Raw genomic sequence first — 18,528 nt, forward strand, 5'->3', positions numbered from 1 at the left:
ATTTTCTAACTTTTCCTTCTAAATTTTAAAACTTTTTTTCTTGTAAATTTTCTAACTTTTCTTTCTAAATTTTCCAACTTTTCTTTCTAATTTTCCAACTTTTTTCTTCAAATTTTCAAACTTTTCCTTCAAAAATTTCCAGCTTTTTCAAAAATTTCCAACTTTTCTTTCTAAATTTTCTAACTTTTCTTTCTAAATTTTCTAACCTTTTTAACTTTCTAACTTTTCTCTCTAAATTTTCTAACCTTTTTAACTTTCTAACTTTTCTAACCGGACATAATTATACAAACATACCTTTCACTTCTGACTGGACATAATTATACAAACATACCTTTCGCTTCTAACCGGACATAATTATACAAACATACCTTTCGCCAGCCTTTCTAAGTTCCCAGAGCCGACATCAGCAACTAAGGAACCGCTATACTTCGTGGCTTATTAGAATCATTAGACAACAAGGCTGGTACAGGTGCCCTTCATGGAGCAGACGGTATGTGTTACTTAATGCTTCTGTTACTTTCTCTTCCTTACCAATGGGCGTCAGAGCAGTGCAGGGCATCCATTGATCAGTTTTGGGGGTCTGCAAGCCTGGCACATGAGACTTTCCAACATTTTCTTCCTGTCCTAATGGTGTTATGTATAGGTTTTGTAACTTATTGATAAAGGGTTCGCAGACCTCCAAGGGGTTTTGAAACTTTCCTCCATTTTCTTATAATAGTGTAAGTTAGTGTAAATGGGGTTTTGTAAAGATTCAGTAATGTTTTGATGAGTGGTCTGTGGCATTTAATGATGTTCAGTGTTCTGTCACTGTAGGTCAAGGGTAGCTATATAGAGGGTGACTACTGACGATGTTCTCTGTTCATCACTTTGAGTCTTGTGGTTCCCCTTCTTTCGGTCATCCTCAGAAAAGAAGAACAACACAGTTTCAAAAAATGGTTTATTCTGACGAAATTCTGCATTATGTAAAAAAAAAAAAAATATAAGTACAGTCCTGTGGAAACTTGGAAAGACAGGAAGGATGCCACCTGTGTCGGTACAAAAGAAAGACTTAGAGCTACGGCTTCCCTGTACACACACACTGTACACGCTTACTTAGAGGCCCTGAATACAACCACACTGGTATGGCACCTTGCAGGATGGCTGTTGGCACTGTCTGCTTACTACGCGGCACTTGGCACTGATGGAGGGCTTTGCACAATGTCTCCCGGCACCGCGGCCAGCCATGGCGTGTTCCGTGTTCTGCCCGGCAGCCCGGCTCATCCTCCGCCCTGCCTGCCACTGGTCAAGTGGTCACCAAAGGCACTAGTAATGGGACTCCTCATGACCACCACCTGGGTCAGCACAGTGCCAGGCCACGGGCACGGGCGGGCTGTAGGGCACTGGTGGGGCACAGAGAGATCACTCGGGGGAGGGGGGGGCGGCTGGTGCTTCCCTCCAGCGCCAGCACAACCAACTGTACAAATATATTATTGTCTCATTAATATTTACACTCTAGAGCATCACAGGCATTCATAGCAAGACATGAGAGTAGTCTCTGAGGAGGTGCCTCTCACAGGCTGCCCACCATGTGCCAACAGATGGCACACAGCCCTGCTGGCCGGCACCCACGGGCGTCACCCTGAAGGCTGGCTGGGCAGGGCACACTGGTGTGGCGGGTGAGGTCATTGGATCAATTGGAGGTACTTGTTTTCCTCTTGCAGTGAGGTGAGGGAGGAGGTCATGTCGTTGATGACCATGTTGGAGGTCTCCGCCAGGGCCGAGGGCAGAGGCGTGGCAAACCTGGAGGGGTTCTGTGGCCCTGCTGAGGCTTGCTGCTGCTGCTGCTGCTGTGGGGGCGGCGGTGGTGGCGGTGGAGGGAAGAGGCCAGCCTGTGCCGCTGGCCCTGAGTAGCCGGCTACGGTGCCATTGGGGTTGAGTTTTGGCTTCTGGTCGGTGGTGCTGGTGACCTCCTCCTTCACCACGGTGGAGCTCCAGCTCTGGCACTGCTGCACGTACTCCAGCGTGCGCTGGTACGTGTCCGGCTTCATGAAGTTCTTGTTGGTCTTGGTGTCCCCCGCCGCGCCGTCCTCCTCGGCCTTGCTGTCCCCGGCGGCAGCGTCCACGGCAGGGTTGACGACTGCTACCGGGGCTACTGCTACTGCTGCTGCTGCTGCTGCTACTGCCGGCCCTGCTGCCGCTGACCCCGCAGCTGCTGCCACTGTGTCGGGGGTGGCTGGGGGCTGTGGCTGCACCGTTTTGCTGGTGCCCAGCGTGCCCGCAGCGTCCATGGCGGCACCAGTGAGGGTGCCGCCGGGGGTGCCACACGCTGCTGGGTCGGGGATGATTGCACTGCTGTTCTTGGGGGAGGTCTTTGCCTTCCCTCCTTTGCTCTGGGAGCTTTGGCTGACATCACGACACTGTACATCACCGGACATAGAGGCGGAGTAGCCCATGGGCAGCATCATGTTGTTCTGGTACTGGTGGCCCATGCCCATGTACCCCCCCATGGGGACCTGGCCACCCATCAGGCCCAGCTGTTGCTGTGACCCTTGCTGCTGCTGCTGCTGTGCCCCCTGCTGCTGCTGGGGCCCGTACTGCTGGCCAGCCTGGAACTGGTTCACATTCATCTGTGAGCCGTGCCAGCTGGCCATGGCTCCGTGCTGGCCCTGGTAGGCACTCATGTCCCCGGGCATGGCCCCGCCCCGGCCCTGGCACCCTGCACAGGGGCCCTGGTAGGCTGGGGTGGGGAGGTTGGGTGGGGCCAGGTGGCCACAGGCATGAACAGGGCCATATCCACCCTGGCCCATGCCATAGCCGCTGGCTCCCTGCTGCAGGCCCAGGCCGCCATATCTGCCCTGCTGCTGCTGCTGCTGCTGCATCATGGGGTTGTAGACATGCTGGCCCATCATCTGCTGGCCCTGCTGCTGTGTGTACTGCTGGGGGTACTGCTGGTGGTGGTGCTGCTGCTGCATGTAGCCCTGGGGCACGGGCTGCTGGGGCTGGTACTGCTGACTCATCTGGTTGAAGGCCTGGGCCGTGCCGGGCGCTGACAGCCCCGTGCTGAACTGCTGCTGCGGCGGCGCTGGCGTCTGCATGGCCACGCCACCATAGGGGTGGGCCGGGGAGGGGACAGAGTACCCTGGGGAGGGCTGGGGGTACTGGTAAGGGTTGGCTGGGGAGGGCATGGGCTGGTTGGAGTAGGCCGGGCTGATCATTGGCTGGTTGGAGTAAGCTGGGCTGGGCATGGGCTGGGTGCTGTAGGCCGGGGAGGGCATCTGCTGGCTGGGCATGGTGTTGGGCGTGCTGCTGCCCTGCCGCCGCGTGTCCTTGGACTCACACTTGGGCTTGTCTGCGCCGTTCCCCTTCTGAAAGACAACGAACCATCAGCGTCAAGTTGATGGCGGACAAGCTGATGTCCCTCACTCTAACATGATTGAGGGAGAGGCGAGGACCAGCACCTACTGCCTGGGTGGACGCTTCCTTTCTCCAGGACGTTTATCTTCCTGAGAAATAGTTAACTACACACACAAAAAAGGCTACGGTGTGTCTAGCGGTCCACCAGTAACACAGATGACTCCAAGAATGTGAGTGTTTGACAATGTGAGTGTTTGATAATGTGAGTGTTTGACAATGTGAGTGTTTGACAATGTGAGTGTTTGACAATGTGAGTGTTTGACAATGTGAGTGTTTGACAATGTGAGTGTTTGATAATGTGAGTGTTTGACAATGTGAGTGTTTGATAATGTGAGTGTTTGACAATGTGAGTGTTTGATAATGTGAGTGTTTGATAATGTGAGTGTTTGACAATGTGAGTGTTTGACAATGTGAGTGTTTGACAATGTGAGTGTTTGATAATGTGAGTGTTTGTTTGAGTTTATGAGAGTTAATTTGCGGCTTTGTTTTTCATTATTTTATTTTTTCCCCTCAAATTGTTTCCTTTACTGTATATATATAAAAAAAGGACTTTACTAAGTTTGAGGGAGAGTAAAAAAAACCTCCACAAATCTGTATGCTTTTTAGGGCCACTGGAGCCTCCCTTAAACATGATCAGAGCCACAAACAGCAACAAATTTAAGAATATACAAACGACCACCGTCACCGCCGCGCCGCTCACCTGGTTGAGGTAGTGCACCATGTCATCAGGCAGCACCAGCTTGTTCTCGATGGGCTCGTCCTCGGCCACCTGGTCCAGCTGCAGGCCGTGGTTGGGGTGGTGGCGCGGCGTGATGGGCGGCAGGGGCGTGCGGGGGTTGAAGGAGGTGTAGCTGTGGTGGCGCTGTAGCCGTGGCGCGCCCTCCTCGCCCGGCCCTAGACCACGCTCCAGCGGCCTCACCGGGTCCGAGGCGCGGCGGGAGCCCTCGCAGCGGTTCTGGAGGTGGTGGTGGTGGTGGTTGGGGTGCAGGCTGTGGCCGTGGCTGTGGGTGTGGTGCTGGTGGGTGTGGGGGTCGATGGGGCCGAGGGGACCCATGGAGCTGTAGTTGGTGCCCCCCATGGAGGCACTCATGCCGGCCACGGAGCTGTTGTTGGTCCAGCCGCAGCCGCCCTGAAGGTTGTCCTGGCTCAGGGACATGTTCTGGGTCTGGGGGAGGCAGGGACTTTGTAACACTGATAATATAAAGAGAGTCACACTAAGCCCTTCACTTAACAAACCTCTCATCAAACCTTGATTTGTTGACATGTAAACCTACTGAACATATTTTATATTTTGTTTTTATTTTATATTTTTCATGTCATTACAGACAATGGACACAATTTTTATTTGATTAAACAACACAACTACTGTATCGTTCTTCTTCCTGCAGCAGCTTGCACCCATTAATGCTTTCTGTGTGACAAACTCAACTCTATAACAACTTGGCATCCCTCAATTGATTAAATAAATTAAGGATTTCTGTACTCATAGGTGAGCCAAAAGTTCTCAATAAAGTAATAAATTTATGATGCAATGGAGAAAGAAATAAGAAGCGGCCATGAAGAGCTACTGACCTGCACCACAAGGTTGGACGTGTTGTACAGCTCGCTGGTGGCCATGGCGCGCCGCTGCAGCTTGGCCAGGTGGGAGCTCATGGACTGCGCGATGCCGGCCATGTTGAAGTTGGAGTTCTCCGACGAGCGGCGCGAGGACCCCAGGGAGATGGGATCGTAGGGCGATGGCACCATGTTCTGCCGCCCCATGGAGGCCGCCGAGGCCTGGGACACCTCGCTGGACCTGCGGCTGGCCGGGTGGATGGAGGAGTCGCTGCGCATGCTGCCGTAGTAGGTGCTGACGGTGGAGTTGGAGTCCCGGCGGTTGTTCTGCACGGCGGTGTGGCCTGGCCGGAGGTTGAGGTCGATGAGGGTCTTGCGGGCCTGCTGTGAGGAGGTCATGCCGCCCGTCATCTTGAGGTCGGTGATGCGCTGCGACAGTTCCCCGACGCCGCCGCAGCCTCCCGGCGTGCGGCGCGGCCCCCCGGGGATGTTGGGCAGGATGTTGGCCAAGCCCTTCGCCTGGAGACGGTTTTTCAATCTGTTCCGCAAGTTCCGTTCCTGCAGACTGACCTGGCCGCCCATGGACCCCTCGAGGCCGTTGAGTGCCGCCACGCCCACAGGGAGGTCCACGCTGGCCTCAAGGTCGTCCTCCACGGTGTCCCAGGCCTCCTCCTGCTCCAGCACGCTCTCGTAGCCGCCTGTGGTGCTGATGTTGTTGTCGCTGATGGGGCCCTCCAGCAGCCGGCTCTGGTCCATGGGCGTGGCGCCGCCGCCCACCACCGTGTCCATCTGGGGGCTGTGCTGCTCCTGGCCCGGCGACGTGGGGTCCTGGGGGGGATATGAGGTGTGTGATAAGTGTGTTCATAGGTTTAGTGTAAGAGGACGGTACAAAGTTACTACTACCACCACTATGACCACTACTACTACTACAACTACTACTACTACCGCCACTATTACCACCCTCCTCACCTCACTCTTCACCGAGGGGCTGGACAGCGAGCCGCCCTTCCCGCCATCGGAGTGCGGGGAGCCCTCAGGATGGGCGGCGCCTCCCTCCTTGCCGCCGCCGCCGCTCCCCGGGTTGGTGGTGGGGTGGTCGTTGCCCTTGTGCTTCTTGGAGGCGTAGAAGTCGGCGCCGTGGACTGTCTTGACGTGCTTCCTCAGCGATGACGGGTCTGTGTAGCGCTTGGTGCAGCCCGGCGCCTTGCACACGTAGGGTTTCTGTAGGGGTAAGGTTAAAGGTCATTGGAGTGATCAGATGACCTCCATTTTGGGTAGGGTAAGTCTGTCAGCCTGTGTGCACCATCCCATTACTAGTTCCTAAGGCAAGGCAACACTAAGAAAAAGGCAGAAAGAGGAGGAGCTGGAGGTGGCAGAGTTAAAATTACTAACATATTTATTGTGAGTGTTGGGGTGAACAACCGTAGAAATTCGTATATTTGAGGAGACAACCCAAGTTAGATAGAGAGTGAAGGAGTGGAGATTGAGACAGTTTGGACATGTGGTGAGAGGGAGAAGAGATGCTGGGTATATCACATGGATGCTGGAGATGGAGCAGACAGGGAAGAGGAAGGCCAAAGAGGAGGTTTATAAACGAGGTGAGGAGGAGGGGACCATGCGGGTAGTTGGCGTGACAGACGAAGATGCAAAGGACAGGAGGAGATGGAAATGGATGATCAGGTATGAGAATAGGAACAGACGAAAGATGATGATGAAGATGAGGAAGAAGTGAATGAGGGTACACAGAAACAAGACTAATAAACTGGCAAGATAAAGATAGGCTAAGTAAGATAACAAGCGAGTGAGTTATCTATATGGGAACGTGAAAACAAAAGCACATCGATATCAGGCCGCTAAAAACACACACACATAAGCAACAAGGAAAACAAACAAACAATCACGGTTGACATAGATAAACATTGATAACACACACACACACACACACACGCACACACACACCTACCGGCCAGCTGGTTCGTCCTTGGTCAGTTAGCAAAGAAAGAAGCCAACTGTTAAGATATTTAGAGGATATATTTATAAGGGAAGAAAGTAAAAATGGAGATCTGAAGCTAAAACTCTCTCTCTCTCTCTCTCTCTCTCTCTCTCTCTCTCTCTCACACACACACGACTAATTTCTCTTCCTGCCGTATCTAAATGAAGATCTCAGAAGTCCCCCCTCTACTCCTCCTTTCTCTACCCTGTGTAAAGGTAAAGTTAGGGGCATATGCTATAACTACGCGTGGCCTCGGTGCTCATCTCCGTCACATGAGCCCTTGAGTCTGTGGGGGCGATGGGTGACCTGCGATTATTGACAGCTACGCCCACCGTCACGCTGTCCCCGTCTCGCCCGCCTCTCCGCCCCGACATTCTCCTCCTCTGAACTGCCCCGCCCCACCAAGACACCCCCAAAAGCTAATAAATCCTCCTTCGTGCGCCACTATATATATGGCGTGCAAAATATGAAGGAAGGAGATCAGTTTGTTGGACGACCGGTCAGCGGGTCACATAAATCTACGGTCTGTTCATGCCGACTGTCGCTCAATCTCACCTCGTTGGAGTGCGTTCTGTTCTGGTGCTTGGCGCGGTCCGAGGCGTTGGAGAAGGCCTTGGTGCACCCCGGGAACTCACACATGTACGGCTTCTCCCCCGTGTGAGAGCGGAGGTGCGTCTTGAGGTTCTCCAGGCGGGAGTAGGCCTTGTAGCAACCCTCGAACTGTAAGACAAGACGAGAAGACGTGAATAACGAGTGAGGAAAAAAAGGAAGAAGAAGAAGAAGAAAAAGAAGCAGAAGAAGAGGTAGAGGAAGAGAGAGAGAGAGAGAGAGAGAGAGAGAGAGAGAGAGAGAGAGAGAGAGAGAGAGAGAGAGAGAGAGAGAGAGAGAGAGAGAGAGAGAGAGAGAGAGAGAGAGAGAGAGAAGACAAGCAAGGAAGACGTGAATAACAAGTGAGAGAAAAAAGGAAGAGGAGAAGGAAGGGAAATGGCGGCAATACTTGATTCAAATAACACAAAGGTTCTAGAGGGTGAAACAGACCGTGCAAAAATCTTCGAAGTGTCGGGACAAGAAGGGAACATGTAAATAACGAGAAAAAAGCGGATTAGGAGAACAAGAAGAAAATAAAAGACCACCTAGTCTGAACCATAGGGTCTGTGTGGTCTGAACGTCTATGTAAATCCATGCAACACTCTCTCTCTCTCTCTCTCTCTCTCTCTCTCTCTCTCTCTCTCTCTCTCTCTCTCTCTCTCTCTCTCTCTCACACACACACACACACACACACTCCCTACCCCCACCCACCCTTCCCCAGTCCCTCCTATCCTACCCTATCCATCACCAGCAAGACTCCTGATTACCGGGGAAGAAGGGAGGAAGCGAAGCGAGGAGACAAATGGGCCGAGGGACGGAGGTGTGTGTGTGAGCCGATAGTGACACTCGCCCAGGTGAAGATATTGGGGAGGGGAGTAATTACCTAGTAGAGAAGGGAGGGAGAGTGTGTTGGTGATGGTGGTGATGTTGGGTAAGGAAGAGAGAGAGAATGGGATGGAGCGAAGGATAGAGGAAGAGAGGAATGAAGATGCTAATTTAAGAGACAAAAGAAAAGGAGATTAAGAAGGAATGAAAATAATAATAATAATAAGATAACGACGAGGAAGAAGAAGAACGAAAAGGAGGAGGAAGGATGTACAAAGAGGGGGTGGAATAGAAAAGAAGAAGAAGAAGAAGAAGATAAAAGAAGACGAAGAAAGAAGAGGAAAGAAGATGAAGAAGAAGAAATGGAAAACAAAGAGAAAATGGAATTGAGAAGAAAACAAGAAGAAACGGAAGAAGAAGAAGAAGAAGAAGAAGAAGAAGAGGTATAGGAAGAAGAAAATAGATAATAATTGATAGAAAGAGGAAAGACAGAGCGAGAGCGAGAGAGAGAGAGAGAGAGAGAGAGAGAGAGAGAGAGAGAGAGAGAGAGAGAGAGAGAGAGAGAGAGAGAGTCCAGGTAAGATAAGAGGTGAGGAGGTGAGGTGTCCTTCGGCCGACAGGTGTGACGTGTGTGTTAATTAAGGCTAATTAGGAGATACCTGGACGTGTGTGTGTGTGTGTGTGTGTGTGTGTGTGTGTGTGTGTGTGTGTGTGTGTGTGTGTGTGTCGGGCAGGTAGGTAGGAGCCAGGTAAGGGGGGAGTCTGTGGCTTACCTGTAACACTCTAATTAAGCCCAGGTGAGGTGGACCACAAAACAAGGGAGACGGTTGTATTTTTTTTATAGTAAGTTCGTATATATAAAAGCCAACCCACAAGTGACAGGTTTTCGCAAAGGTAGAACGCGGGCTTTTTTTTCGTTAATTTCTTTCTTTTTTTTTTTTGCCCTTGAAGTGTTTCCTCTACTGTAATATACCTGAAGTGTGCAAAAAAATACCCTTTATGTCGAGCTCAAGAAAATCTATTGGAAATGACTGGGAACTTGAAGTCTTTAAGTCGAATTCAAGAATGTATATATATTTTTTGACATTCGGCCCGTTCGTGGTGCAGGCAAGTGTTTATAGTGGCGCCATCATCTTGCTTGGCTCATGCTGCCCCCCGGAACTCATCTTTAATCCACTGTTTTTTTTTTTTTTTTTTTTACAGCAAAGGAGACAGTTCAAAGGCGTAAAGAAAAATATTAAAAACTACTAGAGTTTCGCTACTTATAGAGTCCGGGTTGATAGGTGGTCTTCAGGACAGTAACTATTAGGCGTATTTGCTAATTTGAAGTATTGGAGTCGTGCGTATGGGAAGTATTTTGAGGGACTTGAGAATTTGAACCATGGGAAGTAACCGAGTCGTGCGAGGAGCGAGAGAGAGAGAAGATTATGGAGTAGAAGATTATGAATGCGGTAAGGACAGGATGAGGGTGAGGAGTAAGAGGAGACGGATAAGAAAGAGTAGGAGGAGGAGTAGAAGGAAGAGAAGGAAGAGGAGGAGGAGGACAACGACAAAAAGTGAAAGGAGTAGGAGGAGGAGGAGGAATAGAAAGGAAAGAGGGAGAGGAAGGAAAGAAAGAAAAAAAGAGGGGGTAGGATAATGAGAGAGAGAGAGAGAGAGAGAGAGAGAGAGAGAGAGAGAGAGAGAGAGAGAGAGAGAGAGAGAGAGAGAGAGTAGGAGGATAAGGATAAGGATGAGGAGGAGAAAGTGGGTACGTGAGACAGGAAGACACTTAAGTACGTGAGTGAGGGCGATTACGTACCTGTACCTGTGTGAGAATGGCATCCCCAGGTGAGAAATTTGGAGTGAATGAGTGAATGGGGAAGAGGAAGACACTGATGTTTGGGTCGTGCAGGGAGAGGGACAGAAGAGGGTACGTGAGACAGGAAGACAGAAGCGTACGTGAGTGAGTGAGTGTGTGTGTGTGTGTGTGTGTGTGTGTGTGTGTGTGTGTGTGTGTGTGTGTGTGTGTGTGTGTGTGTGTGTGTGTGTGTGTGTGTGTATCAAGCGATGAACGAATTACCGTACACTTGTGAAGGACCCAACTCTAGTTAATGAGAGAGAGAGAGACGGAAACAAAAAGCGATGCACCATCCACCCCTCCCCGTACCGTACACTTGAGGATAAGAGAGATAGAGATCCAACTAGCGATGCCCCCCGCCACGTACCGTACACTTGTGAAGGACCCAACTCTAGTTAATGAGAGAGAGAGAGACGGAAACAAATAGCGATGCACCACCCACCCCTCCCCGTACCGTACACCTGAGGATAAGAGAGATAGAGACCCAACTAGCGATGCCCCCGCCACGTACCGTACACTTGTGAGGCTTCTCCCCCGTGTGACGCCGCATGTGCACAACCAGCATGTACTGCGCCTTGAAGGGCTTCTCCTCGCGCGAGCAGTCCTTCCAGCGGCACACAAACGACTTCTTGTTGGCGTGGATGTGGTCGTTGTTGAGGTGCTGCCGGGGAGAGAGAGAGAGGAGAGGGAGGTGAAGGGCTGTGTTGACATATGAGGTAAGGAAGAGTAACAATAGTAGTAGTAGTAGTAGTAGTAGTAGTAGTAGTAGTGGTAGTAGTAGTAGTAGTAGCAGTAATAATAATAATAATAATAATAATAATAATAATAATAATAATAATAATAATAATAATAATAATAAGTTAAAGAAGAAGAAGGATATGGAGGAGGAGGAGTAGAAGAGAGAGGAATAAGAGGGGAAGGAGGAAGAGGAGGGTGAGGAGGAGGAGGACAACGGCGAAAAGTGAAAGGAAAGAGGAGGAGGAGGAGGAGGAGGGGGAAAAGGAGGAAGGAGAGGGAAGGAAAGGATGGTGATAGAGGAAAGATCAGAAGGAGGAAGAGGAACAAGAAGAAGAAGAGGAGGAGGATGGAGAGGAAGAAAGGAAGGGGGGTGGGTGGGATGGTGAGTGATCGGAGTCGCCAAATAACAAAAGGGAGGCAAGGAAATTATAGGCCGGGGTCAGGCGGGCAGTGTGTTCCCGCCGCAAGACAAATCCAACCACGCCGGGCCGGGGAGGGGCGTCACTGCGCTTTCCGACACCTTTCTGCGCGCGACCAAGGCCACCACAGCCCTCGACACACTAGTGGGTCGTATTATAAGACATTCCGTTGCCCAAGAACACCTATTTGACAAGGCTTTCGTAGGAGTAGTTTTATGACCCCGGTGGTAGTTTGATCCTTCCTCTGTACCGTGAACCTAAAGAAACACTCATTAGAACCCGACTGACCCCCTCTTTGACCTTTAGAAATACCTGATGTTAGGAGCGAGAAGTATCTTATAATACCGACCTGACTGCGGCTGGAATTATAAGACATGCGCTTCTTACATCAGCTATTTTTAAAGGTCAAAGAGAGCGTCAGTCGGATTCCAATGAGTGTTTCTTCAGGTTCACGGTACAGAGGAAGGGTCACACTACCACCAGGGTCATAAAACTACCCCTGGAAATGCTCACAACTCCTACGAAAGCCTTGTCAAATAGGTGTGCCAGAGGAAGGGTCACACTACCACCAGGGTCATAAAACTACTCCTGGAAATGCTCACAACTCCTACGAAAGCCTTGTCAAATAGGTGTGTTTCTTAAGTTCACGGTACAGAGGAAGGGTCATACTACCACTGGGGTCATAAAACTACCCCTGGAAATGCTCACAACTCCTACGAAAGCCTTGTCAAATAGGTGTGTTTCTTAAGTTCACGGTACAGAGGAAGGGTCACACTACCACCAGGGTAATAAAACTACCCCTGGAAATGCTCACAACTCCTACGAAAGCCTTGTCAAATAGGTGTGTTTCTTAAGTTCACGGTACAGAGGAAGGGTCACACTACCACCAGGGTCATAAAACTACTCCTGGAAATGCTCACAACTCCTACGAAAGCCTTGTCAAATGTGTGTTCCTTTACGTTCACGGTACAGAGGAAGGGTCACACTACCACCAGGATCATAAAACTAACCCTGGAAATGCTCACAACTCCTACGAAAGCCTTGTCAAATGTGTGTTCTTGGGCGGCGAAATGTCTTATGATACGACCCACTCTCCCCCCTCCTTACCCACATACTCCTCCTTCCCTTCTTCTTCCTTTCTTTACTATTCCTCAAACCTTCTTCTTCTATATATATTACCGTCATCCTGCCTCTCTTCACAACTTAATACCTATCGATACTCCTCCTCCTCCTCCTCCTCCTCTTCCTCCTTTTTCTTGTGGTTGAATATTACCACCATCATCATCATCAGCCTATCAGTATCAAAGTTAGTTAGATGAGAGAGAGAGAGAGAGAGAGAGAGAGAGAGAGAGAGAGAGAGAGAGAGAGAGAGAGAGAGAGAGAGAGAGAGAGAGAGAGAGAGAGAGAGAGAGAGAGAGAGAGAGAGAGAGAGAGAGAGAGAGAGAGAGAGAGAGAAAATGAAAATGAGGAGAGAGAGAGAGAGAGAGAGAGAGAGAGAGAGAGAGAGAGAGAGGTGGAGGAGAGAGAGGAGAGAGAGAGGAGAGAGGAAGAGGAGGAGGAAGGAGAATAGATACAAAAATGACAAGGAAAGAGGAGGAGGAGGAGGAGGAGGAGGAGGAGGAAGAATAGATACAAAAATGACAAGGAAAGAGGAGGAGGAGGAGGAAGAAGAATGGAAATCAATATACGAATGAGAAGAGGAAATCGAGAAGAAGGAGGAGGATGAGAATGAGGATGATGATGATGATGAGGAGGAGGAGGAAGAAGAATGAAAATAAATATACGAATGAGAAGAGGAAATCGTGGAGGAGGAGGAGGAAGAAAATAAATAAATAAAAAACAAGAATAAGAGAAATAGAAAGAGGAAGAGAAGAAGAAGAAGGAAAAGTGGGAAAAGGAAGAAAGAGGAAGAGAAGAAGAGGGAGAAGAGGAAAGGGAAGAAGGACACAGTAGAGAAGAAAGAAGAGGAAGAGGAGAAATAAAGAGGACGAAAAAGAGGTCAAGAAAAAGAAAAACAAGAAAAAAACACGAGAGAGAGAGAGAGAGAGAGAGAGAGAGAGAGAGAGAGAGAGAGAGAGAGAGAGAGAGAGAGAGAGAGAGAGAGACACTCCATTAATCTCGCTCCCATCTCATTCTGTTCTCATTTGTCGTCATTCTAGACCTTATTGGCGGCAGCAGGAGAGAGAGAGAGAGAGAGAGAGAGAGAGAGAGAGAGAGAGAGAGAGAGAGAGAGAGAGAGAGAGGGGGGGGGGGGGCTAGGTGGGCCGGGGGGGAGGGGGTAGGAAAGGGTGAAGGAAGGGAGGGAGATGGGAACTGCAGGAACGAGGAAGGGAAAATTAGTGAAGGGAGAGGAGAGAGTGGGAAGAAGGGAAGGGGAGAGGGAGGGAGAGAAGAGAGGAGGAGGGGGGGGGGTTGAGAGGAGGGAGGAAGGGAAGGACACAGGAAAAGAAGGGGAGAGAGGATGGGAAGGAGGCGGAAGGGAGGGAGGGAAAGGACGGAGGAGGAGGAGGGCGAGAGAGAGGGAAGGAGAGGCAGGGAGGAAAGAGTGCAGGAGTGAGGGAAGGAAGGAACAAGGGAGGAGGAGAGAGAGAGAGAGGAGGAGAAGAGGAGACGAACACAAAGGCACACAAAGGAAGAACAAACAACAGCAGACTTACTGGTCCTTACGAGGCTGTTTGTGACAAGCTACACTAACTATCTAATCAAAGGTGGAAGATGAAGGACAGTAAAGGCGAGGGCTGCAGGAGGAGGAGGAGGAGGAGGAAGAGGAGTTGGAGGAGGAGAGAGGAGAAGAAGGAGGAGAAGGAGGAGGAGGAGGGGGAAGAGGAGGGGGGCCGCGGGATGGTGGGTGGTCACTGTGCAGAAGAACTTTCAACTCCTTCCCCGCGGCGACCCATTTACCAGACGCCGCTGATGAAGTTGTCACCTCCTCCTCCTCCTCCTCCTCCTCCTTCTCTTGTTCTTGCTTCCCCTCCTTCCCTTGTTATTCGTTCTCCTCCTCCTCCTCCTCTTCCTCCTCCTCCTCCTCTTGTTCGTGCTTCCCCTCCTACCCTTTTTATTCGTTCTCCTCCTCCTCCTCCTCATATTGCTCTTCTTCTTTCTCTTGGTCTTCCTCCTCCTCCTCCTCCTCCTCTTCCTTCGCCTGCTCTTCCTCCTGCTTCCTCTTCTCTTTCTTCTCTTCTCTTCCTCTACTCTGCAACAATCCCTTCTTCTTCTTCCTTCACTTTCTTCTTTCCTTTCTCTCTTTTTTCCTGTTCACATTCTACCATCTTCCTCTTTTTTTCTTCTATACTGAAGGTAAACTATTCTAATCAAAACTCAACGTAACCTCACCTCACCTCACCTCAACCTAACCTATTTTACCTCCCCACATCTCAACCCAATCTACGTCACCTCAGCTCACCTCCCCTCACCTAACCTCACCACAGCTATCCTCCCCTTCCCTCACCTCACCTCACCTCAACCTAACGTATCTTCCCCGCACCTCAACCCAAACTACGTCACCTCAGCTCACCTCCCCTCACCTAACCTCCCCTTCCCTCACCTCACCTCACCTCAACCTAACGTATCTTCCCCACACCTCAACCCAAACTACGTCACCTCAGCTCACCTCCCCTCACCTCACCCACCACCATCAGGCCCCCGTTCTCACCTTGACGAGGTCGTCCTGCGTGTTGAAGTCCTTGTTACACTCCCGCCAGTGGCAGTGCGTCTCGATGAAGTCCGGCGGCTCCTCCTTCAGACCGTCGTCGTCCCGGGCCGAGGCGCTGACGGCCCCGCACGCCCCCGAGGTGGTGCTGGACGCCTCTTTCTTCACCTTGGACCCCTTCTCCTCCTCCATGGTGCTCGAGATCGTGGGCGACTCCTTCTTCACCTGCTGCAGAAGGGAAGGACGAAGAGAGAGGTAACGGTCTGAGGGGGTCATGTAAATACTCCTCCTCCTCCTCCTCCTCATTTACATCTATTCCTTCTACTCCTCCTCCTCATCATCATCATCATCATCTACATCTCCTCCTCCTCCTCCTCATCTACATCTATTCCTTCTCCTCCTGCTTCTTCTGCTTCTTCTTCCTTCTTTATCTAATCCTCCTTCTCATTCTTCTGTGTCTTCTTGTTACTCCTCCTCCTCTTTCTTCTTCTTCTTACTCCTCCTCCTCCTCCTCCTCCTGCTACTTACTCCTCTCCTCCTACTTTATATTCTTACTCCTCCTCCTCTCCTTTCTTCTTACTCCTTCTCCTCCTCTTCCTGCTCCTTTTCATACCCTTTCTCCTCCTCTTTCTCCTGCTTCTTCCTTCTACTTCTACTACTACTACTACAACTCCCACAACCACTACCTCTTACCTCGTTCTTGGGGGGCAGCGTGGGGGGCGGGGGCTGCGAGGAGAGGGAGAAGAGGTTTTGGTGCGAGGGGACCGGGGCGCCGTGCTGCAGGAGCGGGGACGGCGCCAGGAAGGGGGAACCGGGGAGCGACGCCCCCCGCATCAGGTGAGCCTGGAGCTGCTGCAGATGGGTGGCGGCGCCTACCCCGGGGTGCATGCCCAGGGCGGGGGAGATGGCACCTGGGGGGGAAGGGGGGAGGGGTGGTTATGGTGGTGGTGGTGGTGGTGCGTGGAAGGGCAGGGCAGTAACGGTAATGGTGATGAAAATGGTGGTGGTGGTGGTGATGGAGGTGATGATGATGGTGGCAGGGTGTGTAGGAATGATGGTGGTGGTGGTGGTGGTGATGATGATGGTGGCAGGGTGTGTAGGAATGATGGTAGTGGTGATGGTGGTGGTGGTGGTAGTAGTAGTAGTAGTAGTAGTAGTAGTAGTAGTAGTAGTAGTAGCAGCAGCGGTAGTAATTTGGTCTTGTCAAAATACAATGTCGTCTTTCTTGTATGATTTTTTTTTGTGTGTAGTGGTGGTGGTGGTGGTGGGTGGGACGCAGCAGTAATGGGAGTGGTGATGACGGTGTTGGCCATTAGCGGTTGCAGTGGTAATGACGGGTGGTGGGCGGTGTTGGAGGTAATTGGATCAGCGTGGTGGTGGTGGTGGTGGTGGTGGGAAGATGGTGATGATCTAGCCAGAAGGGGGAATAATGGAGGTGGAGGGGGAAGAGGAGGAGGAAGAGGAGGAGGAGGAGGAAGAGAAATTGTAGTAGTAGTAGTAGTAGTAGTGGTGGTGGTGGTGGTGGTGGTGATACAAGCATTGATAAACTTACCACATCAACGTAACAGATACTTATAATGACCCTCACTCGTATATACAAAAATAAATAAATAAAAACAAATAAAATAAAGAATATATGTCACAAGTTCATGGTAGCAAAACATCATTTATTTATCACACAAGGAATTAGGGAGACTACAAGAGGCCAATCAGTCAGTCAGTCAGTCAGTTAGTTAGTCAGTCAGTCAGTCAGTCAGTCAGTCAGTCAGTTAGTTAGTTAGTTAGTTAGTTAGTTAGTCAGTCAGTCAGTCAGTCGGTCAGTCTACAAACATTCATGCTAAACAGCTTGACGGGTATGGATTTTTTTATGGGACAACTATCATAGGAGGAGGAGGAGGAGGAGGAGGAGGAGAAAGAAGAAGACTACGACATAGATATCTAAGAGCCAACTACGCCAAACTAATGAAAACGGGTAAGGATTTTTAAGGGTCAACTATGCCAAACTAATGAAAACGGGTAAGGATTTTTAAGGGTCAACTATGCCAAACTAATGAAAACGGGTAAGGATTTTTAAGGGTCAACTATGCCAAACTAATGAAAACGGGTAAGGATTTTTAAGGGTCAACTATGATAATCTCCACACCAGCCCAGGCCGCGCGGCACCCACCTGTCGGAAGGTAGAGCCGCTCACCTGCAGACAAATGGCCGTAGGAGCCGCTGGCCGAGGAGGAGCGAGATCCGTTCATGATGGAGACGAGGGAGTTGGGGCTGAAGCGAATCATCGAGTTGATATCGAAGGAGTCGCTGTAGGGGGAGGAGGAGAGCGCTCTTTTGCGGCTCTGGCGGAGGCTGGGCCGCGGCGACGGTAACCTTGAACCTGTGGGGGGGAGACACGGAATGAGAACAACAGACAGACGAGTAAAGCCACGTAACTAGACTGAACGGTTTAAAATGAACTCAATATATATGGGGATCAGAAAACAAGAGGAACATATAACACAAGTACAGCCTCGTAGCTAGACTGTAATGCGTGAAAACCTGCACCGATATGAGACTAATGAAGAACACCACATAGTATTAAATAAAGCGACAATCCGAGACTGGAAGGTTTGAAAGAGACTAGATATAAGAGGACCAGAAAATAAGACCACTAGATAACACGAGTGAAGAGACGTAACTAGATAAGGAGACAAATGAATAACACAAGATGGCATTCAATAAAGCGACATACCTAGACTGGAAGGTTTGAAAGAGACTAAATATAAGAGGACCAAAAAACAAGACCACTAAATAACACGAGTGAAGAGACGTAACTAGATAAGGAGACAAATGCGTAACTAAACTGAACTAAATGAAAACTTGCAATATAGGGAGACAAATGAAGAACACAAGATGGCATTCAATAAAGCGACATACCTAGACTGGAAGGTTTGAAAGAGACTGAATATAAGAGGGGCAGAAAATAGGACCACTAGATACCACGAGTGAAAAATTGCAAATATATAAGGAGACAAATGACTAACACAAGATGGCATTCAATAAAGTGACATACCTAGACTGGAAGGTTTGAAAGAGACTAAATATAAGAGGACCAGAAAATAGGACCACTAGATGCCACGAGTGAAAAATTGCAAAAATATATGGAGACAAATTAATAACACCAGATGACATTAAGCGACGAAACTATACTGAAAGGTTCGAAAGAGACTAAATACAGATAAATAAATGAATAAGTATAAGTTAAGCAATATATGGACACCAGAAAATACAACCTTACATAAACCTAACCTAAGAGAATGGATATTTGGTCATCTCCTTCATCCTCAAAACCCAGGAAATGCAACCCACAGAAAACCTCTTCGTAGGATCCCCTGGGAGTCCTTCGTTACATAAGGACCTCAAGGGAAGGACACCCACGTAAGGACCCCCCACCCCCTTCTCCCTCCCCTCCTTCGTGGACATCCTATACATGCTAGTAGAGACATTAGGACAGCCCGAAAAGGATATCTGGGGATCCTACGCGAAGGGA

General features: G+C 50.0%; 1 protein-coding gene across 3 annotated transcripts in view; it reads right to left on the reverse strand.

Annotated features, from left to right (window-relative positions):
- Positions 1 to 922: 922 nt before the first annotated feature.
- Positions 923 to 18,528, reverse strand: part of LOC126982736 (transcriptional activator cubitus interruptus-like) — a 226,680-nt gene continuing 209,074 nt past the window's right edge. For 2 of the 3 annotated variants that reach the window (XM_050835050.1, XM_050835052.1), the window contains 9 exons: positions 17,167 to 17,376; positions 15,693 to 15,910; positions 15,003 to 15,227; positions 10,705 to 10,854; positions 7,496 to 7,660; positions 5,917 to 6,168; positions 4,966 to 5,775; positions 4,094 to 4,558; positions 923 to 3,344 (listed from right to left, as the gene is read on the reverse strand). In XM_050835050.1, the coding sequence (XP_050691007.1) occupies positions 1,662 to 3,344; positions 4,094 to 4,558; positions 4,966 to 5,775; positions 5,917 to 6,168; positions 7,496 to 7,660; positions 10,705 to 10,854; positions 15,003 to 15,227; positions 15,693 to 15,910; positions 17,167 to 17,376 (4,178 nt within the window). In that variant the 3' untranslated portion in view covers positions 923 to 1,661. The remainder of the gene's footprint in view (positions 3,345 to 4,093; positions 4,559 to 4,965; positions 5,776 to 5,916; positions 6,169 to 7,495; positions 7,661 to 10,704; positions 10,855 to 15,002; positions 15,228 to 15,692; positions 15,911 to 17,166; positions 17,377 to 18,528) is intronic. The other variant, XM_050835051.1, reaches the window with a different exon arrangement.

The sequence above is a fragment of the Eriocheir sinensis genome, chromosome 51 (assembly GCF_024679095.1).
Source record: "Eriocheir sinensis breed Jianghai 21 chromosome 51, ASM2467909v1, whole genome shotgun sequence".
Lineage (NCBI taxonomy): Eukaryota > Metazoa > Arthropoda > Malacostraca > Decapoda > Varunidae > Eriocheir > Eriocheir sinensis.